Raw genomic sequence first — 26,866 nt, forward strand, 5'->3', positions numbered from 1 at the left:
CGCCCTTGCCCCTTCCCATCAGCTGTGCCCTGGGAGATTCTGCTGAGCAGGGCTCCTCCCATCAATGGTTCTTTCGGGACTTTCACCCAGGGCTACCGCGAGCCCACATTGCACTTTTGGGTGAATTAGAAAATCTTTCCTCCAGATACTTCCCTTTCATCTTTTAGAATATGGTCATAATATCCTGGTTTTGTTAGAATAGGATACTTTATTGCCCGAGAAGTGGAGTACTAAATATAGCCACCGGCCTGATTTAGAATCAACAAAGCTGTCATGAAGATACACAGAAAAGCCCGGCTCAGGGGAGGTACCCTCAACCAGTGCACAACTTCTATTTTTTTTTTAAATTTTATTAACTGCTGTTGTTCTTTTGGCTGCACTGGATCTTCATTGCAGTGCTTGGGTTTATGTTTCTTAGTTGCCCTGAAGTGTGTAGGATCTTAGTTCCCTGACCAGGGATCAAACCCACATCCCCTGCATTACAAGGTAGATTTTTAACTACTGGACCACGATGGAAGTCCCAGGGGCACAGCTTAGAGAATGACTGAGGCAGTCCTGCCTTCTGCTCCACTTCAAGGCAGAACATTTGCCCAGAGGGAAGCCCCTTCTCTACCCACCTGCCTGCACACAGGGAAGCCCTTGGCCCACCTCCTACCTACGATGTTGAACATGCAGAGGGGGCAAGTGCGATGCTGATGCAGCCAGGGGTCCACACAGGCACGATGGAACTCATGGAGGCAGGAAATGACCCGGAGCTCCTGGAGAAAACAAAGGGTCAGAGCCAAAGTGGACGGCAGCCACAGCAGTGGCTAGGAAGCAGGGCATCCCTGGCTCCCTCGGCCCTCCCCTTTTTAAAATTCATTTGTTTATTTTGGGCTGCACTGGGTCTTCGCTGCTGCTTTCGGGCTTTCTCTAGTCGTGGTGAGCAGGGGCTACTCCCGTTGCGGTGCACGGGCTTCTTGCAGTGGCTTCTCTTGTTGCAGAGCATGGGCCCTTAGGGCACACAAGCTTTAGAAGCTGTGGAGTGGGCTTCGTTGAACCCGTGGCATGTGGAATCTTCCCAGACTAGGGACTGAACCCATGTCCCCTGCATTGGCAAGAGGTTTCTTAGCCACTGGACCACCAGAAAAGTTCTTGGCCTCTCCTTTATTGCCAACACCTGCTTTCAAAGACCTCCTAGCACAACAGAAGAAGTATGGGCTTTGGTATCAAGAGAATCTAGACTTTTGCCACTGCATATGACCTTGGGCAAGTTTCTGAACAGTTTTCTGCTGTAAAATGAGGCTAAAAAACTAATCCACCCCCACCCCTCACTGTCAAGAGGGTGACAGATGCCTCTAGAGCGCCCACTGCAGAGCTTGGCATGTGGTACACACTCAACAAACAGTTCTCTTTCCCTGGAAAACCAGGAAAATGACCAAACCTCAGGGTTGTCCATGCAGGATACACAGGACCCAGATGCAGACCGGACACCCACTCCAACTTCACCCACCTCCCTCTCCAGCCTGGCCTCACCTGGCCCTCGGAGAACTCCTCCAGGCAGATGGCGCACACCGGGGCGGAGCTGCAGCTGCTCCCGGAGTCTGGCCACTCATTCCGGGCGCCCCGGCAGCCGGCCCGGTAACTCCTGGTGGCCAGCTGGCTGATGGCCCAGGCTGTTCGCTGCTGAAGGGGGTCCTGGGGAGAACGGTGGGCCAGGATGGGGCTAAGGCTCCTCTCCCAACACCCCTGGACCCTGGCCTGTGCTCAGGTCCCCGTCACGCAGTTAGATCACACGACCATCAGACCACCCGGGGAGTCTGTACCCTCAGAGTCCTTCCACGGCCCTGCAAGCATTTCATCCCGTTCCCCCATGCATACTATTACCTCTCCTTCCCTTGATGACCCAGGAGAGGAGCTTTTCTCCCAACTGCCCCGCCTTGACATGGCATCTTGAATATCTAATAGGCATATCCAACTTCACAAACCCCACACCCCTAATCCCATGAATCACCTCAACCACACACTTGTCCTTCCCCAGTCCTCCTCCCCTCAGTTCTTTTAACCGCTCAGGCCAAAAATATCAGTGTCATTCTTAACTATTCTTAACTGATCCCTCCATGATCAATCCATTAGAAGACCTGTTGGCCCTGAGGTTCTATAGAAGTGATGGTTCCAGCAGTTAACCTTTTCTCCTAATAATATTTTGCCCATTTAGAACTTTACTGTTAGAGTGGAAGAAAATCCCTATGGAGGAAGATCCATTCATACCGTGGAGTAAGGATGCTTTGGGCATGGGTAATAGCTGGTGGTAAGGCTGTGATGGTTTTGATCACTTGTTAAGGAATCCTAAAGGGGATCTGGATTAATTGGAACGCTGCCATCCGATGGGCACTTGGGATCTTGTGTTTTTGAAGAGAGTGACTGTGGGTGTGGTGGACCCATTTTATGGAAATCTATAGAAGGGAAGCCTATGTTGTACAATGTTATGATCCATTAGGGTGGGTGGAGTCTCTTCCTAATACTGGCACCAAATACACTGAGTTAATCTTTTTATCAAATAGATTCATTAACTACAGTAAGAGTCTCCAATTATTGAATGGGTTATCAGTTCAGTTCAGTTGCTCAGTCGTGTCCGACTCTTTGCAGCCCCATGAATAGCAGCACGCTAGGCCTCCCTGTCCATCACCAACTCCCAGAGTTTACCCAAACTCATGTCCATTGAGTTGGTGATGCCATCCAGCCATCTCATCCTCTGTCGTCCCCTTCTGCTCCTGCCCCCAACCCCTCCCAGCATCAGGGTCTTTTCCAATGAGTCAACTCTTTGCATGAGGTGGCCAAAGTATTGCTGTTTCAGCTTCAGTACCAGTCCTTCCAGTGAACACCCAGGACTGATCTCCTTTAGGATGGACTGGTTGGATCTCCTTGCAGTCCAAGGGACTCTCAAGAGTGTTCTCCAACACCACAGTTCAAAAGCATCAATTCTTTGGTGCTCAGCTTTCTTCACAGTCCAACTCTCACATCCATACATGCCCACTGGAAAAACCATAGCCTTGACTAGACGGACCTTTGTTGGCAAAGTAATGCCTCTGCTTTTTAATATGCTATCTAGGTTGGTCATAACTTTCCTTCCAAGGTTATAGGTTTTGCATTTTCCCTTTTAGTTTACTAAAGTAGTACTACTAATTCTCTTATTTCAAAGAAAGAAAGAAAAAGAAAACCTGTTGGCTTTGCCTTCAAAGTATAGGGAAAATCTGATTCTCACCGCTTTGACTCCTCCTGAGCCAAGCTACGGTTACTGCCTCCTGGAATCCAGTAACAGCCTCTGTGCTGGTCGCTCTGTCTCCAGCCTTGCTGCCCTGTAATCTGGTCTCACCTCAGCGGCATCAGTGATCGTGTTAAAAGTTAAGTCAGATCATGGCTCTAGTTCTGCTCAAAATCATCCCATGGTTCCCATTTCATCCAGAGTGGGAAAAAAAGAAAACCTCCTAACAACAGCCTAGACAGTCCAACACCACTGGGCCCCCATGAACTCTCCTCCTGCTCTGCCCTCTTTCCCACTGGATTCCACCGCCTGCCTTCGTGCTGATCCTCAGACATACCAGGCACACTTCTGCCTCAAGGGCTTGCAGTGTCCTGATTCCTCACCTCAATCACTTTCTCTCCAGGCATCTGCACGCATCACCCCCTCACCCACTGAGGGCCTTTCCTGTAATGTCATCCTCTCAATGAAGCCTTCCTTGGCCTTGCTTTTAAAAATTAACCCTGCTCCCTTTGCATTCCTTCCCCTTTTTTATTTTTCTCCCTGGACTTACCACCATCTGAAGTATTCTATATTTTACTTATTTTGTTGTCTATTTCCACTAGAATGAAAGTTCCCCGAATGGAGAGAGCTTTTGTCTTTTGCTCACTGCACAAGCTCCAACACCTGGAACGCGCCTGACACATAACAGAAGCTATTTGTTGAATGTTTTGTTGAATGAATGAACAACGGAGGACACCTGTGCAGAGAGGCTGCTGGAAAGTAACGAAGTCATTTGCAAACGGGGAGCGGGGGAGGGAACAGAAGGGGGGTTGGTGTAAACTCTTTCATGGGCCTAAGGGCACCTTCTTTCCTTACTTTTCCCTTCCTGCTCCCCACCCTCCCCAACACATGCGCTCGCCCACCTCCACCAGGAAGCCCACCCTGCTCACCGGCCTGCTGTGGCGGTGGGGGCGGCACCGGATACGCAGCACCAAAGCCAGGATGACCACAAAGATGATGCCCACCACCGTCAGGAGGATCCATACATCATAATCTGGCTGGGGGAGTGAGCAGAGAGAGAAAGGGTCACACCTGTGGAAGGAGCGAGGCCAAATCGGGAGAAACACAGGAGACACACGGAGAACAGGGGAGCCCTTGGGTCTCCAAGAAGGGGTGAAGTTGCAGGTGGGCTTAGGTGGTCCCTTTCTGCCCACAGACACTCACTGGGGAGGCTCCTCCAGACGCCAGTTTTGAGAGGTCTGTGTGCTTGGGGAAAAGGGGACAGTGACCCCTCTGCAAGGTAGGAGCTTCCCAGTGGGTGGAGAAATACCTGCCAGGTGTCACGGGGCCCAGGGCCCAGGGCCCAGGGGTTCATTCTGGCTCTGCTACTGTGTTCCATGAAACCAAGATGCTGAAAAACCACTTCAGAACTCAGCTGGCCCAATCTGTTCATCCTGCAGATGCGGCCCAGAGTGGGGAAGAAACTTGCCCAGAGGAGCGCAGCTGGGGGACAGAGTTGGCCTGGGGGCTTCTAAGGTCTCTTGCACTCCAGGAGTCTGAGGGCTTTCGGTGACAGTCACACAGGGAAAGGTGGGGGTGACTGCAGGTGCTGGGGCCGGGGCTGGACACTTGGCCCGCTTACCCACGTCGGGGGCTCCTTCAGCTCAATCCTCACGTGGGCCTTTCGGTTCTTGTACACAAACTCCATCAGCTTCTCGGCATCGTGACCCCAGATCAACACCACGGGCCACGTCAGCCCCAAGGGCTGCTGCAGCTGCAGGAGAGGAAGTGCCCATGAGGGCGGCTGTGTCCTGACTTCTGCTCCCGCAGCACCTCTCTCTTCCTCCCTCCAGCCCCCTCCTCAAGCACCCCTCATCCAGGGTACCTGCTCAGCAGCAGCGCGGTCCTCCGTGATGTCAAAGAGGACGGCGCTGGCGCCCCGCTCCCCCGCCATCCGGGCCTGCAGAGACCAAAAGCAGAGGTCCGGCGGGGGTCAGACACAGCCCGTCCATACCCTAGCCCCACCCCCTCACACATCCACCCCTGCCTAAGGCGCACCCCACACCTCTGCATGCTCACACCTCTAACACATGCAAGGGGTCAGTGGGGTTAGGGTCACCCTGCCCCGCCCTGAGCTCACCCAGGGCCACTGCCTTCAAGGACCACATGCAGTCCTCCCTTTTGTAACGGAGCAAACCCTTAACAGGGATCAGTAGTTGCCAGCGGGTGGACCAGGCTCCAGGCCTGGGGACAAGCAAGATGGCCCTGCCATGGAGGTACCTCTAGTCCGCCTTCACTAGGAAGGGTGAGAACCGAGAGCAGGGAGTGACCACAGTCCCCCAGCCTGGGGCGTTGGAGAGTGGACTGCCCCCTGTTCAGAAAGGCGGAGAGCTCCTTCAGAACAGAACTGGGCTTTCCAGGGTCCAGCCTTGCCCGAGAAGAGGAGGGTGCAGGGCATCCCCTCGCCTCCGCCTCCTCCACAGGCCGATCCAGGAGCCCGGGACGCTGCTCTCCCCCGGCGTCAAGGGCAGCCCCGGGCTCAGCCCATCTCTGTCCCCCCGCCGCTGTCCAGTTGGCCAGCTCCTCCTCGGCTCCAGTTCAGGGCCTTACTGGGGGCCCCCGGCCGGTGCTTTCTGCCCTTCACGCCTCCCTGAGGGGGGCGACAGAGCCTGGGCTGGGGAGGCACCCAAGGGGCTGTTCCCACAAGGACGCCGCACGCGCGCTCGCCAAGCTCCCAGCGTCGAGCCAAGCGGGCGAGCAGACGGCAGAGCCAGAGAGAGAACCAGAAGCGGGGGTCGAAGGGCTCTGGGGTGCGGGAAGACGCGGCAGCCGAGCGCTGAGGGTGCGGTGGGGGCGCGGGGCAGAGGACGGGCAGACGGAGCGCTCCGCGGCCTCCCTCGGGCGCACACGCCCTGCAGGCCGCCGGCCTGGGGCCTCGGGGCACGCGGCCTGCTGCTGGCCTGCTGGGGGCCTGGGGCCTTCCTGCAGGCGCTGAAGGAGTTAACCGCTCCGCACGCGGTGAGGCAGGAAGCGGAGCCCGCGCCGGGCTTACTCACTCGCTCACACCCCCGGCGCTTTGATCTCGGCTTCCCTTCCCGGGAGAGCCTGTCGGGGCAGGTCTCCGAGCAGCTCTCCCGCCGGGCCGGCCGCGGGGCGCGGCTGCTGCTCCCGCCTCCCTGCTCCCCACTCCCCGGGCAGCCGCAGGGGCCCCTCCGAACAGGCAGGGGCGCCCCGGGAGGCTGGTGGAGACACTCAAGCGGGGCTTTTTGGTCAGGAGGGCAGCTTCCCCTTGCCTTCCTCCGGCCCTGTGGAGCTGAGCCGGGCCCTCCACCAGCGCCCAGGCCCAGGCTCGCCAGGCTGTCCCTGTGCGACTGCTGAAGAGGCGGAGAGCTCACAGCTTTCATCCTTCTCTAGCCTGCTTATGCGCTGCAAGTGTCCCCTAGGAGACCCCCTAGGCCATCTAAGTGATCCCAGGGGAAAAAAAAAAAAGTGGTCCAGGGACTTCCCTTGTGGTCCAGTGGTTGACTCTGCTCCTTTAATGCAAGGGGCGTGGATTCCATCCCTGGTCAAGGGACTAAGATCCCACATGCTGTGAAGGTGGCCAACCAAATTAAAAAAAAAAAAAGTTGTTGTCCAATCTTCAGAGGCCTCCAAAGCAGAGCATGGGAGCTACCCCCAATCTCCTAGTCCATAAACTGGCCAAGAGGTGGGGCTGGGGGCACCTTAGTAGTCACAGAACTGAGACTCCTGGATCCTCAGTGCCACCAAGGCCTTCTGCTTCTCATCCCCAGGGTGAGGCCTTGAACCCAGCCCAGCCGGGAAGAGCAGGAGGGAAGGGCACAGACTTCCTCCTCTGGAGATGTTCTGACTTCTCCACCCCTCTCTCTTTGAAGGGTTGGGGTAGGAACAGTGGAAAGTAATTACCCTGACGTTCAAACACCCTAGCCGAATACAGCCCATAATTACAAAGTTGTAAAAGTGATCAAAGAGAGAGGGTTGGCCAACAGGGAAAACAAACAGGACTTTCAGGCAGTGGGTGTCCATGTCCAGAGTTCTAGGAATCAAAAAGCAAGATTTAGGGCCAGATGGCTGCCCCCTCGGGGGACTACCCATGCTGCCCTCCTGCACCCGAGCAAGAGGGAGGGAGGCAGGAAGAGAAGCATTTCTTCAGAGACGAGAACCTGGAAGAGAGAGGATGGGCAGGCCCTCAAGATAGAAAGATAAACTTTAGAAAGACATCCCAGAGGCCTCTCTGGAGCTGCAGAGGCAGCTGGCCTTCTAAGAGCTGCAAGCAGGCTGCCCACTGCCTGGAGCAGGGAGGCCAGTGTGTCCCAGGACTTGGGCATGTGTACGCTCCGCACTGCCCCACGCCTTAGATCTTCCTCTTCAGACATGTCACTGTGGATCTCCCCCTCTTCGCTGGCTAACTGAGCACCCACTGTGCCCAGGACACCAAGCTGGGGAAGGCCAAGCCCTCCAGAACAACTCATAATCTAGCTGCAGAGACAAGGCGTATGTGTAAAATTATAATGCTGATAGCAACACTCTAGAGTACAAATAAATGAAACAGACCAGTCATTTCCAAACCTTTTTTCACTGCAGAAAACCCTTTCTCCATCTTCCCCCTCATCTCACACACACACACATGCACGCATGCACGCACGCACGCACGCACACACAAATCTTCAACACAAAAGAGAAGTGAATTGAGGTTGAGGGTGGGACTGGGGGTAAGAAGGACGCTTGGCTTCCCTGCTCCCACCCCAGCCCCTGACGAGGCCCTTCATGAAGCCTGGTTGTGTGAAGCATGCCCAGAGACCCTGCAGCACGCCTGGAGGTAAGGGCTTCTGCCCTCAGTGGCCCAGCTGGGCTGGGTCAGCCAGGACAGATTCAGTAGAAGAGGTGGGCTTCATCTCGGCTTGAAAGTGAAGGTAGGAGGAGGTAGAAGGGATAACACCTTTATTGAGACCCACTCTGCCCAGACTGAATCTGCTATCAGTTCTTAGCTGTGAAACTTTGGGCAAGTCATTTAACTGCTCTGTGCCACAGTTTTCCTTTCTATAAACTAGGGGTAATAATTGAACCTACTTCATAGGGTTGTTTTGAGGGCTATATAATTTAATCCATGTAAAGCCTTATAATAAGTGCCTGGCACAGAGTAAGTGTTCCGTAAGTGTTAGTTATTATCATATTAGCTATTAGCATGTGCTTTGCGTGAGTGATTTCATTTGCTCCTCACAACAACTCTATAAGACAGTCATCAGCCCCACTTCTGAATTGAGGAAACTGAGGCGCGGAGAGACAGAACAACTTGTCCAGGGTCACACAGCTGATAAGCAGTGGAAGCAGAATTCCCACCCAGGATTTCAGCCTTCTGAGTACCTGGTTACCAGGGGGTGGTCTCTATGGTAATAGAAGCAGGGCTTATATCCATCTTTTTGCCTCCAGACCCAGCTCCTTCCACCAGGCAAAAGGCCACTGTTCCAGTCCAGGCACAGGGTGGCAAGGGCCTGAGGAATCACAAAGGTGCTAACAGAGAAACAGAGACGGGGACTTCCCTCGTGGTCAGGTAGTTAAGACCCCACACTTCCAGTGCAGGGGGCTCCGAACTGATCCCTGGCTGGGGAACTAAGATCACACATGCTGTGAGTCATGGCCAAAAAAATATTAAATAATAATAATAAAGAAACCAATCTGGGTGACTGGGCGGGAGGAGGAAGGTGGTGGTGCTGACAAGAATGAAAGAGTCCAGAAGAACTAGAGAGGGCTTCAGAGACGGGGAGAGGACAGTGAGAGAGAGAGAGCACCCTTGTTAACTGTGGAAGCACAGGATAAAGGTGCCGATGACCAGGGCCATGGTGACCGCTGCAATCATTTGTTGGGTGATCGCTGTGTGCTAGGCACAGGGCAAGAGCTTCCATCTGCACTGTCTCTTCCACCCCTCCTAACTACTACATGACGTCAGCCCCATCATTATTCCCCTTTTACAGACGGGGAAACGGAGGCTCCAAGAGCTGAAATGTTCAAGTCACACTGAGGGCAGTGGAGATGCTGTGCTCTGGGCACGGGGCTGCCTGGCTCCCGAGCCCCAGTTCTGGGGATCGTGACGGCACCCCTGACACTAACTGATACGCCAGCGCAGAGTGGATGGAGGTCAGTGGTTTTCAAATTTCCTCACCAAAGAGCCACCTTTCCTCTATTTCTCCCATGACCCTATTTTTAAATATGTTTACCCAAGCTACGAAGAAGGCAATGGCAACCCTCTCCAGTACTCTTGCCTGGAAAATTCTGTGCATGGGGAAGCCTGGTAGGCTGCAGTCCATGGGGTCACTAAGAGTCAGACATGACTGAGAGACTTCACTTTCACTTTTCACTTTCATGCGCTGGAGAAGAAAATGGCAACCCACTCCAGTGTTCTTGCCTGGAGAATCCCAGGGACAGGGGAGCCTGGTGGGCTGCCGTCTATGGGGTCGCACACTGCATTTCTTAAGCACAAGTTATTTTCCTATGAGAAAACTTGTATTAACACATGGAACTGATAGAATTCCAACCAAAAGCAAAAAAAAAAAAAAAACCCACACTGAAGAGTTTAGTTAAGCCTGTGGGATGTCTAAAATATTGGGAGGTCAAGGTGCTTCTCCTGTTGGTTTTGCGTTTGATTTAGCGTAGGCGCTGCTTGGCACTTGACAGACAATATTTTCAACCTCACCTTGGTCACCGGGGTAGGAAATCAAAGTCCCATTTTATGGGAGTGGAAACAAAGGCCCAACCCGGTCACTTAAGTACCTCAGAGAGCACTAACCGATGTTCCTCGTGACCCAGCATCTCTGCACGTGGCTCACGTCTCCTACAGAAACCTATTCCTCTAGGGGCGACAAGAAGTCTCCTGTCTTACGTGGGCGCATCCTGACCGGTTGCTGAGCGTCCACGTGCGTGTGAAGTCACTCTCTGCTTCAGAGGGACAGCAGGGCTTCTCAGAACCCGTCCTCCCCATCCGTCCATCCCCCTCCCCAACAACCCGCTCACACTCCCCTGCCTGACAGCAGGCAGTCATTTACCAAATGAACAATGCGTGACATTTGCCATACTTTGTCAAGCGATGGAAATGAACTAGCCAGAAGCAGGGCAGCTTCAGCCTAACAAAACGCTGCTGCCAGCAAGGCCCCGCACCAACCTGCACCATCCTGCAGACACACCACACTCTCCAGCGCCTCCTGGCCCCCATCTCCCCCTCCCTGGGAGCCCCTTCGGCATCAGCATAACCAGAGAATATCCTCACCCATCCGTGGGCACCACACTCTGCCCACTGATTCCCCTGGGGAATCAGCAAAGAACCCAGGCTCTTCCCTTGAGACTCCTGGCCCAGGAAACAGCCCTCAGGAGGACCACGAAACCCCCGGGAGGGCTTGGGCCTGAGCACAAGGAGCAGGCCCACAGGGTGGGGCTGTCACCCCCCTCTCTCAGCCCTCCTCGGGAGCAGGACCCCCGCCCCGAAGTCTGCCTGACCGAGGCCCCCACAGCCTAGCTACACTCTGGCTTGTGTCAGCATGAGGATCACACCACAGAGGTTCCGTTTTCCCAAGCAGAACAGGAGGCAACAGGGCACAGGGATTAAAAGCTCGGGGCTGAGAACTGGACGAGGCTCGGTTCAAATCTCCGCTCCACCCCTTGCTCCTCTGGCAAGTTACTCAACTTTTCTGACCCTCACTTGTCTTCTACGTCAAATAGAGGAAAACAATGTCTAGTTTTCCTGATCGTTGTGGAACATAAATGAGAATTAATATGCAAGAAGTATCTACGCTGAGTCCCACCCTCATATCAGCACAAAGGAAACAGTAACTGATGTGAAAGCAGGGGTCGTGACTGCAGACGTGTGCGGGTCCGTGAGGTGGCAGGCCGGTGGGCAGCATGCCAGGCCGAGAGCCCGTGACAGTGGACAGGTGGCAGTGGCTGCCAGCTCCAGCCAGGGCCGCCCCGTGGAAGTGCGGCCCGCCACTCTGCAGTCTCAGAGGAACAGTATTCTAAGGGGCACTGGCTTCTGTTTCTGCTCTCTTTGCACGGTGCTCAGTGAGTATATCTGAAAGATGGAAAAGCCCTCTGGCTGACCCCTTCTTTGCGCTGATGCTGGGCAGGGTGCGGGGTGTTGGAACGTCCACGTGCCAGGGAGGAGGCAGGATGGGGTCCAAACCCTAGGTGACATCAGGAGGTTCTGCTGCTGCATGGTTGGTGGGGAAAGGATGGGGGCCTGCATTTCCATGTCTCTCAGACCCGTCATGGGCTATAAAAACCTCAACTGAGCACATCACTCTCGAGAAACGAGTAGACAATGAGCACAGGACCTCTCACAGCCCAGAGCTGGGTGAAGAGTGTGTTGGAGTCAAGGGTGACTCTACCTTGCTGGCCAGTGACAGGCAGGGTCGGGGGGCCCGTTGGGGACTCTCCAGCTTGACGATGCTGATGAACCCAGGCTCCAGATTGTCATCATCGCTGGCGTTGCACAGGTATAGGGGGTGAGACTGCAGAGAGAAGGCGAGAGACAGGTTAGGAGGCTCTAGGGAGCAGAAGGCACAGCTGGGAGAGCCGGGCACTTCCTCACTGTTCTCACAGGGGCCTGGCAGACCTCCTGGTGCCACAATAGAAGAGGCTTGCCGTCAGATGGTCTCATAGCAAGCTAGGAGCCCCCGGACCAAGGATGCATGGAGGTGGGGGCACACAGGAGTGAGGGCTGTCCAAAATGGGGACCTAAGTGAAGAGCCTGTTGCAAAGCCACTCCAGCAGCCCTCAAGTCCTGCTTTTCCAAACTGGTCAGCTGCAAAGGGCTCTCCTGGCCCACCCTCTCCCACCTCCTAATTCTGCTCCAAGACCCCAGGTGCAGAGCCTCTCTCAGTGCACTCAGAATCTTGCCTTCCTCCCTTGCTCTCCAAGGGCAGTGCTGAGCACTGCTGGTGCCTCCTGTCCCCACGGCAGCTGTTGCCATGGAGATGCCCATCATTCCTGCGGCTTGGGTTTTCTCACTGGATGCTATCTTGTTCCCTTCAACATCCCCCTTTGCTTGTCCTGGGAGTAAGCAGGTTACTGATAGGGAGGAGAACTGTTTGGGGATAAGGTGTGGCTAAGAGTTAAGTCTCTTAGCCAAATTCCTAGGAGCACAATTCCTAGGAGCTCATCCTGTGCCCTGGAAGGGTGGATAGGAGGATGCAGCCTGCTCTGCCCACCTGTTCTGAGGGTATGGCAGGTCCAGCCAAGACCTGGGGCCTCCAGCCTGGCTGGTACGGAGCAGTGACTCAGGGGAAGCAGGCCAACAGGCTGAACAGAGACTGCAGGTCCCCGCGCCAAAGGGATGAGACTGCCCTTCTGCACACTCTCTTCTTCTTCAGGGTGACTTTTTTTTTTTTGGCCACACCTCACGGCCTGCAGGGCTTTTCCGGTGGCTCAGCCGCCTGCAATGCAGGAGACGCAGGAGACACAGGTTCAATCCCTGAGTTGGGAAGATTCCCTGGAGGAGGGCAGGGCAACCCACTCCAGTAGTCTTGCCTGGAGAATCTCACGGACAGAGGAACCCGGAGGGCTACAGTCCATGGGGTTGCAAAGAGTCGGACACGACTGAAGCACTTGAGCACACCCACGGCATGCTCGTTGGATCTTAGTTCCTCAGCCAGTGATTGAACCTGCTACCTCTGCCTTGGAAGCATGAGTCTTAGCCAAACTTCCCCGGACTGCCAGGGAAGTCCCTCCTTCAGGATGATTCTAATACCCACTCAAACCTAATTTTCCCAGAGTACTGTGAGAGCAAAGCATAATTCTATGGGCCAGGGATTCCCACATGGTAGAAACCCACCGTATGCTGTCAAGAATGGGACTTCCTACTAGGGAGTTGCCCATGATTCCCTGGCTCCTGCTGCTGAAGTCTAAAGGACTTCCAGGAAGAACCAGAGAGAATTTGGTCACAGGAACCAGAGACAATTTTGAATTTATGAAGATGTTTATGGGCATAATGCCAATGCTGGATTTAAAAGCACAATCACTTTTTGAAAGCACTTTTGGGCTACTTCCTCATACTATGTCACTGCGGCCTCTTGAACATAGCAGGTTCTCAGTAAGTATGCACTAGCTCCCTCTGAATTATATTCCTGTGAATAAAAATCTCTGAGCAGGGGGTGTTGAGAGAGGAGTGAGTTCCATTCTTGCTGCTAGAAATTAAGGACTATCAGGCCGGTGGTGATCAAGATTTAGTGTGAGAGAAAGTTTCTCTATCCCCCAGCCCCCAGAAATGGTGTGGGGCATAAAGTTGGGGGCTGTGGTGAAGTTTTAGCCCCATCTCAACAAGCTCTACTAATCTGTCCATCTGCTCAGGCATCTCTTCATTTTACCAACACCAAAGGCCCTCCTGGTGCCAGGCACTTGTTCAATGATGCAGGAGGAGTCAGCAATGAATACGGTAGGCTCTTTGCCTCAGAGAAGCTCAGAATACAAGAGTACTGTGCTCTGGTGATGCAGGTTCCTTCAAAGGCCCCCTGGAGGGCCTGGGGATGGGGACCTACAATCCCACGGGGGAGGGCAGAGTGACTTGTGCTCCTCTGGGGACTTAAATGATGTGTGCTCACCCAGTGGAACCACAACAAGGGGGAGGGTGGCTTCGTGGCGGAGGAAGTAGCCTGTGCTGAGGGTTGGGAGGGACTGCAAACAAGAAACCATGGACCGAGGAGCCTGGCAGGCTGCAGTCCATGGGGTCGCGAAGGGTTGGACGCGACGGAAGCGACTGAGCAGGCACGTAGGATCTTACCTCCTACGTAGGTGGCACGTATAGTCCAACTTGCTCAAGATAACTCCAAGATGCTCCTCCCTGACCAGAGGGTCAAGGGGGGCAGGAGAAAGTCACTTTGGGGAGGAGCAGTCTTTGGAGAAGGATTTGCGAAAATGTAACCACCACACTGCCCCCAGGTCTTCTTGCAGGGGTGGGAACCAACATGCCCTCGCCTACAGTGCTCAACAGAAGGTGCTGAGATGGAGCCAAAATGTGGTGCAATGTCACCCGACTTCCCTGGTCCTGAACTGACAGCTACAGAAGGAGGAGATGGAGGGAATCAACCGTTAGTAAACGCTGTTGGCTTGCCAGAGCCTGCAGATGTTATCTCACTACCAGGTAGGTGTGCTCACCCCCACTTACAGGAAGAAGCTTGAGGCGCAGAGAAATCAAGGTCACACAAGATTAGAACCCAGCTCTGCCTGACTCCACCCTCTGGAGTCACGTAACTCCAAATGAGACACGTAGTTGGACTTCTGGCTGGTCCAGGCATTAAGAATCCAGGGGACATGGCTTCTATCCCTAGTCCTGGAAGACTGCACATGCCACAGGGCAACCCAGCCTGTGCGCCACAACTCCTGAGTCTGTGCTCTGCAACAAGAGAAGCCACTGCAATGAGAAGCCAGTGCACCAGAAGGCTACTACAGAGTAGGCCTGCTTGCCGCAACTAGAGAACGCCGGCCCGCAGCAATGAAGACCCAGCAGAGCCGTAAACAAAGTAAAAAAAAAAAAGAAAAGAAACACATAGTGACTCTACCATTGTCCATCCAATGATGAGGATGACGATGAGAGTTCACATGTATTGAGCAACCACGGTGGACCAGTGTCCTAACCACTTGTGTGTATTCTTTTTATCCTGCTGCTGTTGCTGCTGCTGCTGCTAAGTCGCTTCAGTCATGTCCAACTCTCCGCGACCCCATGGACTACAGCCTACCAGGCTCCTCCGCCCATGGGATTTTCCAGGCAAGAGTACTGGAGTGGGGTGCCATTGCCTTCTCCGTTTTATCCTCCTAACAACCCTAAAATCATCTCCATTTTAAAAATGAGGAAACGGAAGCACAGAACAGTTAAGGAACATGCCCAGGATTACACAGCTGAGAGCAGACCATTAGAGAGATAGAAAGAAGTAAGGTGAAGTTAAAAACAAAGGGAAGAATCTTCGTTTAACTTTGAAAACATGGTACCTTCCCCTAATTCATAACCAAGAAGATCTGCCTTCCTAACTATACATTCCTAAAGCATACGACCCAAACACAAGTCCTTGAAATACTGGTGGTGACTTCCAGGAATATTCCAGGCTCTCTTTTAGTGAAGAGTGCTCCATGGTGTCCCAGGGTGACCCCAGCCAAACCCTTGACTTTGATTTCCACATGAGGTGGTTAATTACGTAAGAGTGCAGCCCAGACCTCTCTTTAAGTTCCAGACCCTCATGAGGGGCCTGGACATTTCTGCCTGAAGAACCTTAAATGAGACACCTCAAACTCAGCATTTCACCATTAAACTAATAATTTTATGCCTCAAAACTACCCCTCCAGTGTTCCCTATTTGAGGGACTGGAACCACCATCCACCTATAACTCAAGTCAGATGACTTCCTAGTCTCCTCTGAGCTCCTTCATCTCCCACCGCCTCCAACAACCGATCAGCAAATTCTTTTCTTAATACTGACTTATTCGGCTGCGTCTGGACTTAGCTGCAGTGCGTTGTCTCTTCACTGGGGCACACGGGCTCCAGAGCTGCTCTGAGGCAGGAGGATCTTAGCTCCCGGACCAGGGACGGAAGCTGTGCCCTGCATTGCAAGGCAGATTCTTAACCTCTGGACCACCAAGGAAGTCCCCAATCATTGAATTCCAGCAATTCTATCTCCTAAACATTTCTATTCTTTGTCCTCTTTCTGCCATTCCCATACTAACTCTAACACAAGCCACCATCCAACTCACTGAAATAACTACTTAACTGCAGTCAACGCACCCCGCTCAGTTCCCTATACTGAAGCCAAAGTGGTCTAATGTGGGCATCTCTCTTCCTCTCTGGGCTTCCCTGACACCTCAGTTGGTAAAGAACCCACCTGCAATGCAGAAGACCCTGGTTTGATTCCTGGATCAGGAAGAGTCGCTGGAGAAGGGATAGGCTACCCACTCCGGTATTCTTGTGCTTCCTTTGTGGCTGGTAAAGAATCTGCCTGCAATGCAGGAGACCTGGGTTCAATCCCTGGATTGGGAAGATCCCCTGGAGAAGGGAAAGGCTACCCACTCCAGTATTCTTGCCTGGAGAATACCATGGACTGTATAGCCCATGGGGTTGCAAAGAGTCAGACATGACTGAGCGACTTTCACTTTCACTCACTCTTTCTCTCTAGGAGCTAAAAAGGCTCCTCACAGCTCTTAGAATAAACTTCTAAACACAGCTTAAAAGGCTCTGTCCACTCCAGCTAGCCTTCATGCCTCCTTATAGCTTACCACCCCTCCAACACCTCTCCCTATTGGCAGCCCATGCTCCAGAAAGAACTTGTTTCATGTCTTCAAAACCTTTGGTGTTGCTACTTTGTCAAGGTAGGTTGGAGACCCTTCTCGGGGCCCTTGTGTGTGTGCTAAGTCACTTCAGTGGTGTCCAACTCTTTGCGATCCTATGGACTGCAGCCTGCTAGGCTCCTCTGTCCATAGGCCCTTAAGAGTACTGTAATTCCCCAGGCCTAGACTTACCCTGGCCTGCCAACGCAGGAGACGTGGGTTCTATCCCAGGGTGGGGATGATTCCTTGCAGGAGAGCATGGCAACCCACTCCAGTATTCTTGTCTGGAGAATCCCATGGACAGAGGAGCCTGACGGGCTACAGTCCATGGGGTCACAGAGAGTCAGACACGACTGAGTAACTAAGCACACACACAGACTTACCCCAGGGTATTTTAGTTACCTACTTACTTCCCTCCCTCCCTCCTGCAGCCTGTGACAGACCTCCATTGCCCCTCCAGTGCCTGCTACATAGGTTGTATTTATTTCTTTTCAAAAAGTATTTATTTGGCTGCGCTGGGTCTTAGTTTCGGCATTCAGGATCTTTTGATTATGGCATGTGGGATCTAGTTCCCTGACTAGGGATCAAACCCAGGGCCCCTGTATTGGGAGTTCAGAGTCTTAGCCACTGGACCAGCAGGGAAGTCCCTGCTACATAGGTTTTAAAATTAAATATTGAATGCCTACAACCAGATAACTGACAGTTACTTATGAAGACAGCACGATGTACCAAAATCCTGATAATCATGGCTTTGGGAGAGGAATTAGAGAGGAGATGGAGAAGAGATTTTGGTGTTTTGCTCTGAGTACTTCAATCATAGGACAATGTGCAAAAGATATTAATTTGAGTTTTATTTTGTGTTGTGGTGGAAGAATAAAAAAGAATGAGAGCTATTTATATACTGTTCCTGTCTTTCCCCTCCTCTCAGTCCAAGAAGAGAGCCTTGTGTTCTGTTTCCTTGCCTTGGGGGACATTTACCAAAGTTGCTAAAGGTCTCTCGTCCTGACTTTGGAGAAAGACTGAAGTCACTGAGAACAAGGGAGTGTCCTGAGGGCAGAAAGGAGTCCGTCTGCGGAGCTGGGTGGGGGTAGCGGGCGGTCGGAGTCCCCAGAATCTGGAGGATGGGGAGGGGCCTGGAGAGTGCCACGTGGTGGGAATCTACAGGCTATGCCCCAGAAGGAGGGACCCCCGAGGCTGGACCCTGGCAGAGATGCTGTGCCCCCCTGGACTCCAAGGGAACACTGTGCTCGGACAGTGGTCACACTGGTGGCGACCGGTGTGGACAGGTAAAAAGTATTAGTGATCTCAGTTCTGGCTGCTCTGTGAGGGGGATGCTCAGTCTCTTCAGTCGTGTCCGACTCTTTGCGACTCCATGGACTGAGCCCCCCAAGCTCCTCTGTCCATGGGATTTTCCAGGCAAGGATGCTGGGGAGGGTTGACATACCCATTTCCAGGGGATCTTCCCAACCCAGGGATTGAACCTGGGTCTCCTGCAAAGTGGGATAGGACCTTTAGGTCAGGAATTCCATTTGAGAAAAATAAAGGACCATGGTATTTCTTGCAGAGTCATATCTGCAGCATGAAAATCACGCTGACTGTGCTTATGTATGGAGTCTTTTACAATGAGAGTTTCTCAAGTACACATTCTCAGTTTAAAAACAAAAGCCAAGAAAAGGTCATTCAACTCCCTAGCAAGGCAGGGTTGGTCTTACACCCCGGAGTGTAACACCAGGGCTGTTTTTACCCCCTCCTCCAGGGAATTTTCAGCTGGGAAGAGGGCGCCTGAGAAGAAAGCAGATCTAACTGCATCCACCTCCTTCATGTCTCCTAAAAATGCAGATGTAAACACGATTTCCACATTGCTTCCCCCCTCCCCGCCCCGTCTTGTCAGTGATATCAGGAGAGGACCAAGAGAAACGGGCTTGCAGGACCTGGGGACGGTGTGGCTGGGGAGGGCTCCTAGAAACCAAGCCAGCTTAAAGTCTACTTGCATCTTGCTGAAAGGCCAGGAGACCCAATGCCCAATTCTAGACACTGCTACGAGGATCGGAGCAAATGACAAGAACGTCTTCCGTAGGGTCCAGGCCACTCCGGCTGAGGACTCAACTCTGCACACGCACTTGAAGCACTGAGGTAAGGGCGTAGGTCTTTGCTGGGTGCGCTGTATTTCCTGCTCTGGTCTGTATGTTTCTGTCCTCCTCCTTCACCTTCTTTGGTCTGGTTTTTCCATTCTCTTCGCAGCCTTTCGGTTCATTTTCCGACTCCATCATTTAGCTGTGTGACCTGGGACAGGTTGTCTCTTAGCTTTCTTGAACTTCCCATCCTTCACGTTCAGAATGGAATAAAAACTGCCTCCTGATTATCATGAAGTCTGGAGACAATGGCTCTCAGTGCCTAGCATGGAGCCTCCCGACACTCACTAAGTGCTCATTACTATTTTTTAAAAATATTTATTTGTATGTATTTATTTATTTGGCAGCACCACATCTTATTTGCAGCCTGTGGGATCTATAGTTGAAGTTTACGAACTCTTAGTTGTGGCATGCGGGGTTTAGTTCCCCTGCACTGCAACTACCAAGTCTTAGCCCCTGGATCACCAGGCTTGTCCCAATAAATGCTCATTAAATGGTTGCTATTTTTATTGACACCATTGCATCCGTACTAGTAAAATGCCTTCTTATTCTCGGAAGGGACAAAGCCCGTCCTGACAGCTTCTCCCTTGCCGGTCGTCACAGCAGCTCTGAATGCCAGTGTTTCCCTCTGCCCGATCTGGGACAGCTCGTTATCCACGGTCACTTCCCTCCTGAGCTCAGCCCTCCAACCCCACTGAACAAGCTCTTCCAGTTCTCAGCCCGCCTCCTTCCCATGTGATCTCATTACCTCCTCACAAAGGGCATTCCAGGGCTCAAGTGAGCCCCGAACTTGACGCGGGTCTTATTTAATCCATGGCATCTCCTCCTCTCGGGGTGTGTGCTCTTGCAAGCAATTCTCTGCTGTCTCCTGTTCCCCAGCCGCCCTCATCCCCGCCCAGCTCAGCCGCAATCATCTCTTATTCTCTGAGTCCACTCACAGACCTTCACCCAGGCCTTGGACGGGTAACTTTACTGCCTGCTACAATTTTGCCTTTGTAATCAGGAACATTGGCCGGGCATCAAAGGCACCTTCTCCGCATTTCCTCTTTTCAGATTTTATAATCATCCTCTCCTGTGCAACCTCCATTACCTGAACTTGGAACTACCTGACTTTTATCTCTGGCAACAGGACCCAGGAGCGTCGTAAAGTCACGCCCCTGGAGCTGGGTGTTGGGACAAGCAGACTGGCCTGGAGTTGCTGCTGCTGCTGCTGTAGTCTCTGAGGGCCAGTGTGGGCATCTTGCCCGTTATTTAAAGAGGCCGATGCTCGCCACTACAGGGTAGATCCTAATGGCAACTGTTTAGGGTTTGGAAACTTCTAGACTGCATTTCCATCCATCCTTAGACTGCATCTCTGCCTCTTTGGGGTGGCTGAGTTTCCTAATCAGTTAACTTGGGAGGCTGGAGGATTGTCAAGAGAAGTTTCCTTTTATCTATTTGTTGAAATGCTTTTACAAGGAAAATGTATTCCTGCTTGATTGTGTGATTTTTTTTTTTAAGGTACGAAAGAAAATCATGTTGGTGGGAGGAGAGAAACAGAAGCATACCCTTGATGGAAAGGGACTAGCAGAGACAGGGGGGATGATAGAGGTCTCCAGTATCTCTTGCTGATCCAGAGAAAACTTCCTGGGGGCAGGGGTGCTGGTGAGTAAGAGGGCTGATAAGAGAAGAGACGAAAGGACCTGCCAGCTTCCAGCAGAAGGCGGGGGCAATCTGAGGTGAGGAGCTGAGCTCGCCGAGGGTCCAGTCTGGGGCTAGGCATCTGGTAGCTCTTGGTGGGCTTCCCTGGGGGCTCAGATGGTAAAGAATTCACCTGCAATGCAGGAGACTCGGGTTTGATCCCTGGGTCAGGAAGATCCGCTGAAGAAGAGAATGGCTACCCACTCCAGTATTCTTGCCTGGAGAATTCCATGGACAGAGGAGCCTGGCGGGCACTGAATGAATGGACATGAGTTTGAACAAACTCCGGAAGATAGTGAAGGACACGGGGGCCTGCAGTCCATGCAAGAGTCGGACATGACTTAGCAACTGAACAGCAAGAAAAACAGGTCCTTCATATTTGGCAAAAGAATGAACAAAACTCAACTGGAATCCAGTTGCCATACAGTATGGAAGAGATGTGAATTGCTAACAGTTGAGCCTGGTTCAGACCTGTAAGGTGCCTTTAAAACTTGTTTTACACAGACAAGGAATGTGAGCCTCATGCTCCAGACGGCTCATGGTTACATAAGGGAGTTAAAGGAGGCTGAAGTCTCCTAAATTCAGCCCCACTTCCCTGAATATTACACCATTCCGCCTCCAGGTCTATGTGCCGGGAAGTATTCTGTGTGGTATAATAAACATCAACTGAGTACTAGAATGCCTGGATGGAAGGCTTCAGGATCTACATTTCTAGAATTTTCCAACTTGAATCATTCTTAACAACAAGACAGGAGCTGTCTGCTCCTTTTCCCTCTGGGCCCAGGCTCTCTCTGCCCAGCAGTCTCAGCTTTTCTTCCTCCCCTCTAGGGCTTATCTCATCTCTCCTAGCCACAACAAGGAAGTCAGACCCAGACGCTGCTCAGAGATACTTTCCCAATGAATTGTCCATGTTCGTCTAGGATGAGAAAGGTGTGTCCTGAAATTAGAGGTCACACAAGCTCAGACCCAGATAATGGACATTCAGGCAGACTGCCACCTCTCTCACTGTCTCCTCCCACATTACAGTCTTCATTCAAGTAAAAAAATTACCTCCCCTGTCTCAGATCGTGTCCACGCTCCATGATGTGACTGGACTCCTTTACCCTACAACGGTCCTATGGTGGGCCTCTCCAGACCCCACTCTCTGCCTGGCATCCTCGTGGTGCACAGGGTCACGCATGCTCATGCTCACTCGCTCTGTCGTGTCCCACTCTTGCAGCCCCATGGACGGCAGCCCACCAGGCTCCTCTGTCCATAGAATTTTCCAGGCAAGAACACTGGAGTGGATAGCCATTCCCTTCTCCACATGATCTCCCCAACCCAGGGCTCAAACATGCATCTCCTGCATGAGCAGGCAGATTCTTTACCACAGCATCACCTGAAAAGCCAAGGTCATCACCATCTATCTGTAATTTCTTTTAATAAAATACATACAAGGAGGAAGTATAATATTAAATATTACTTTATCTTTCTGGTTTGCCTTGGAAACGAACAGAGATCATTCTGTCATTTTTGAGATTGCATCCAAGTATTTCAGACTCCTTTGTTGACCATGATGGCTACTCCATTTCTTCTGAGGGATTCCTGCCCGCAGTAGTAGATATAATGGTCATCTGAGTTAAATTCACCCATTCCAGTCCATTTTAGTTCGCTGATTCCTAGAATGTCGACGTTTACTCTTGCCATCTCTTGTTTGACCACTTCCAATTTGCCTTGATTCATGGACCTGACATTCCAGGTTCCTACACAATACTGCTCTTTACAGCCTCGGACCTTGCTTCTATCACCAGTCATATCCACAGCTGGGTATTGTGTTTGCTTTGGCTTCATCCCTTCATTCTTTTTGGAGTTATTTCTCCACTGATCTCCAGTAGCGTGTTGGGCACCTACTGACCTGGGGAGTTCCTCTTTCACTGTCCTATCATTTTGCCTTTTCATACTGTTCATGGGGTTCTCAATCTCAAAAACAACAAAATGATCTCTGTTCGTTTCCAAGGAAAACCATTCAGTATCACAGTAATCCAAGTTTATGCCCCAACCAGTAACGCTGAAGAAGCTGAAGTTGAACGGTTCTATGAAGACCTACAAGACCTTTTAGAACTAACACCCAAAAAAGATGTCCTTTTCATTATAGGGGACTGGAATGCAAAAGTAGGAAGTCAAGAAACACCTGGAGTAACAGGCAAATTTGGCCTTGGAATGTGGAATGAAGCAGGGCAAAGACTAATAGAGTTTTGCCAAGAAAATGCACTGGTCATAGCAAACACCCTCTTCCAACAACACAAGAGAAGACTCTACACATGGATATCACCAGATGGTCAACACAGAAATCAGATTGATTATATTCTTTGCAGCCAAAGATGGAGACGCTCTATAGTCAACAAAAACAAGACCAGGAGCTGACTGTGGCTCAGATCATGAACTCCTTATTACCAAATTCAGACTTAAATTGAAGAAAGTATGGAAAACCGCTAGACCATTCAGGTATGACCTAAATCAAATCCCTTATGATTATACAGTGGAAGTGAGAAATAGATTTAAGGGCCTAGATCTGATAATTACAGTGCCTGATGAACCATGGAATGAGGTTCGTGACACTGTACAGGAGACAGGGATCAAGACCATCCCCATGGAAAAGAAATACAAAAAAGCAAAAGGCTGTCTGGGGAGGCCTTACAAATAGCTGTGAAAAGAAGAGAGGTGAGAAACAAAGGAGAAAAGGAAAGATATAAGCATCTGAATGCAGAGTTCCAAAGAATAGCAAGAAGAGATAAGAAAGCCTTCTTCAGCGATCAATGCAAAGAAATAGAGGGAAACAACAGAATGGGAAAGACTAGAGATCTCTTCGAGAAAATTAGACATACCAAGGGAACATTTCATGCAAAGATGGGCTCCATAAAGGACAGAAATGGTATGGACCTAACAGAAGCAGAAGATATTAAGAAGAGGTGGCAAGAATACACAGAAGAACTGTACAAAAAAGATCTTCATGACCCAGATAATCACGATGGTATGATCACTCATCTAGAGCCAGATATCTTGGAATGTGAAGTCAAGTGGGCCTTAGAAAGCATCACTACGAAAAAAGCTAGTGGAGGTGATGGAATTCCAATTGAGCTATTTCAAATCCTGAAAGATGATTCTGTGAAAGTGTTGCACTCAATATGCCAGCAGATTTGGAAAACTCAGCAGTGGCCACAGGACTGGAAAAGGTCCATTTTCATTCCAATCCTTAAGAAAGGCAATGCCAAAGAATGCTCAAACTACCGCACAATTGCACTCATCTCACATGCTAGTAAAGTAATGCTCAAAATTCTCCAAGCCAGGCTTCAGCAATATGTGAACCGTGAACTTCCAGATGTTCAAGCTAGTTTTAGAAAAGGCAGAGGAATCAGAGATCAAATTGCCAACATCCGCTGGATCATGGAAAAAGCAAGAAAGTTCCAGAAAAGCATCTATTTCCGCTTTATTGACTATGCCAAAGCCTTTGACTGTGTGGATCACAATAAACTGTGGAAAATTCTGAAAGAGATGGGAATACCAGACCACCTGACCTGCCTCTTGAGAAATCTGTATGCAGGTCAGGAAGCAACAGTTAGAACTGGACATGGAACAACAGACTGGTTCCAAATAGGAAAAGGAGTACGTCAAGGCTGTATATTGTCACCCTGATTATTTAACTTATATGCAGAGTACGTCATGAGAAATGCTGGGGTGGAAAAAACACAAGCTGGAATCAAGATTTCTGGGAGAAATATCGATAACCTCAGACATGCAGACGACACCACCCTTATGGCAGAAAGTGAAGAGGAACTCAAAAGCCTCTTGATGAAAGTGAAAGAGGAGAGTGAAAAAGTTGGCTTAAAGCTCAACATTCAGAAAACGAAGATGATGGCATCTGGTCCCATCACTTCATGGGAAATAGATGGGGAAACAGTGGAAACAGTGTCAGACTTTATTTTTTGGGGCTCCAAAATCACTGCAGATGGTGACTGTAGCCATGAAATTAAAAGATGCTTACTCCTTGGAAGAAAATTTATGACCAACCTAGACAGTATATTCAAAAGCAGAGACATTACTTTGCCGACTAAGGTCCGTGTAGTCAAGGCTATGGTTTTTCCAGTGGTCACGTATGGATGTGAGAGTTGGACTGTGAAGAAGGCTGAGTGCCAAAGAATTGATGCTTTTGAACTGTGGTGTTGGAGAAGACTCTTGAGAGTCCCTTGGACTGCAAGGACATCCAACCAGTCCATTCTGAAGGAGATCAGCCCTGGGATTTCTTTGGAAGGAATGATGCTAAAGCTGAAACTCCAGTACTTTGGCAACCTCATGGGAAGAGTTGACTCACTGGAAAAGACTCTGATGCTGGGAGGGATTGGGGGCAGGAGGAGAAGGGAACGACAGAGGATGAGATGGCTGGATGGCATCACCGACTCGATGGACGTGAGTCTGAGTGAACTCCGGGAGTTGGTGATGGACAGGGAGGCCTGGCGTGCTGCGATTCATGGGGTTGCAAAGAGTCGGACATGACTGAGCGACTGAACTGAACTATCTTTCTGGAATTTTAAAATGACACGTGCACACATTTTAAAAAGTTACACATATTAAATTGATACCAACTGTAATTTCTTTTTTTTTTTAATCTATTTATTTATTTTGACTGCACCAAGTCTTAGTTGTGGCATGTGGCACCTAGTTTCCTGATCAGGGATCGAACCCAGGTCCCTTAAATTGGGAGTGCACAGTCTTAGCTACTGGACCACCAGGGAACTCCCCAAAGTGTAATTTCTAAAATATATCTTACAAATTAAGAAGGAAGGAAGGGAGAAGAAAGGGTGGAGAAAGGAGAAAGAATTGACTGTCTGAGTTGATTTTGAAATCAGCTGATATCAGAGAAGAAATCTTATTTGGTGGAAATCAGAAAGGAGAAAAATTGCAACCACCATAAGGTAGAGGTTTTTTTAAATTTTCGGCTGCACCCCATGACGTGTGGGGCTTAGTTCCCTGACCAGGGATCAAACCCATGCCCCCTGCACCAGAAGGTGGAGTCCTAAGCCCTGGACCAGCAGGGAGGGCCCTCAAGAGGTAGAGTGTTTGTCCATTATATTCCCATAGAGAAACAGGGTTTGTCCTGACTCAGTCCAGAAGGACCTCTAGTTACAGGGGCACCAAGAAGCTACGCATGATGTTAGGAGCAAAGGAGAGGGAGGAGGCCATCAAATATCGTTCTAGTTACATCGGTGTGTTTTGGAAGGAAGGCTCGGAAATAGAATACTAAGGCTCTGAGGCCCACGAATGTCAAGACCTTAGAAGACACCTCAGTCATGTGGTTTGGAGTCTCTCCCTCCACCAGGGGACGAATTTACCTGGCCTCAAATGCTAACAATCCTACCAAGAGATCTCACATGTCAGCTGCATTTTGCTGCTCAGCTAGTGACCGCTGTCATGGGAGATTTTGATGACCGCACTGACCTCCATCCTGTAGGAGGCACCGAGACCCCTCATTTAGCCAGGTCTTGTTCAGAGTCCCCTGCAGGAAGGCTGAGGTCTGGACACGGTGGCAGCATCACAAGGGTTTAATACCTGCTCCGCATACTTCCAGGATAAGGGTCTAAAGAGGCTTTGGACAGGGCCCTTTCCAGGCCCGGCCTTCACTCTTCCCACATGTGAAAGTTCACTGAACTCTCACACTTAACTCAATGTGCTGTCTGCAAACAGCCTTGACAGAGTCTGCTTTATTATTTTGCTTTTCTGTTCTAGCCAAATGCATGTCAGAGATGGTAGGAATTTAGAAACCTGCTGGAAGCAGGCAGTGTTTGTTTTTAAGTAATTATTTAGATTCAGATTTTAATGCTGCAAAGGCCAAAGACTAAAAGCAAACAGTCCCTGGGAGGGGGGAGGAAGACCAAAGACATGAAACTTGAGGAAGTGAGGTTATTCACTTAAATATGCCATCGGCGTATCCGGAACATCAGCAGGGCTACTCCAGCAGTGCTAAGTTCAGTGACTTCAGTGCAAGTGTGTGAAATGGCTACATAAATCTGGCCGTGCTTTTCTGCTCAGAGGTTGTAGGGATTTCCAGCTGCCCTGCAAACTCTGCTTCACACTGCTGTCTTCCATGACTGGCTTGGAGGCCCTCTGAGAGTGGATATTGTATCCAGTACTATATTGGTCCAATACTTTGGCTACCTGATATAAAGAGCTGACTCATTGGAAAATGTCCTGATGCTGGGAAAGAATGAGGGCAGGAGGAGAAGGGGACAACAGAGGATGAAATGGTTGGATAGCATCACCACCTCAACAGATACGAGTTTGAGCAAACCCCGGGAGATAGTAAAGGACAGGGAGGCCTGGTGTGCTGCAGCGCATGGGGTGGCAAAGAGTCAGACACAACTGAGTGACTCAACAACAAATTGTATTCAAATGGGCCAGGTCAACCAAATCTATGCCCAGGTTGTTTCGTTGTTGTTTTTTTAAGTATTTATTGAATCTGTCACAATACTGCTTCTGTTTTATGT

General features: G+C 50.9%; 1 protein-coding gene across 4 annotated transcripts in view; it reads right to left on the reverse strand.

The window, feature by feature from the left end:
- The window catches only part of RNF43 (ring finger protein 43), a 69,121-nt gene that overhangs the window by 5,525 nt on the left and 36,730 nt on the right, over positions 1 to 26,866 (reverse strand). For 3 of the 4 annotated variants that reach the window (XM_018064118.1, XM_018064117.1, XM_018064116.1), the window contains 6 exons: positions 11,617 to 11,739; positions 5,109 to 5,183; positions 4,866 to 4,997; positions 4,174 to 4,281; positions 1,516 to 1,677; positions 656 to 758 (listed from right to left, as the gene is read on the reverse strand). In XM_018064118.1, coding sequence (XP_017919607.1) covers positions 656 to 758; positions 1,516 to 1,677; positions 4,174 to 4,281; positions 4,866 to 4,997; positions 5,109 to 5,183; positions 11,617 to 11,739 — 703 coding nt within the window. Of the gene's footprint in view, positions 1 to 655; positions 759 to 1,515; positions 1,678 to 4,173; positions 4,282 to 4,865; positions 4,998 to 5,108; positions 5,184 to 6,279; positions 8,843 to 11,616; positions 11,740 to 26,866 lie in introns of those variants that run through there. The other variant, XM_018064119.1, reaches the window with a different exon arrangement.

This window comes from Capra hircus, chromosome 19, assembly GCF_001704415.2.
Source record: "Capra hircus breed San Clemente chromosome 19, ASM170441v1, whole genome shotgun sequence".
NCBI lineage: Eukaryota > Metazoa > Chordata > Mammalia > Artiodactyla > Bovidae > Capra > Capra hircus.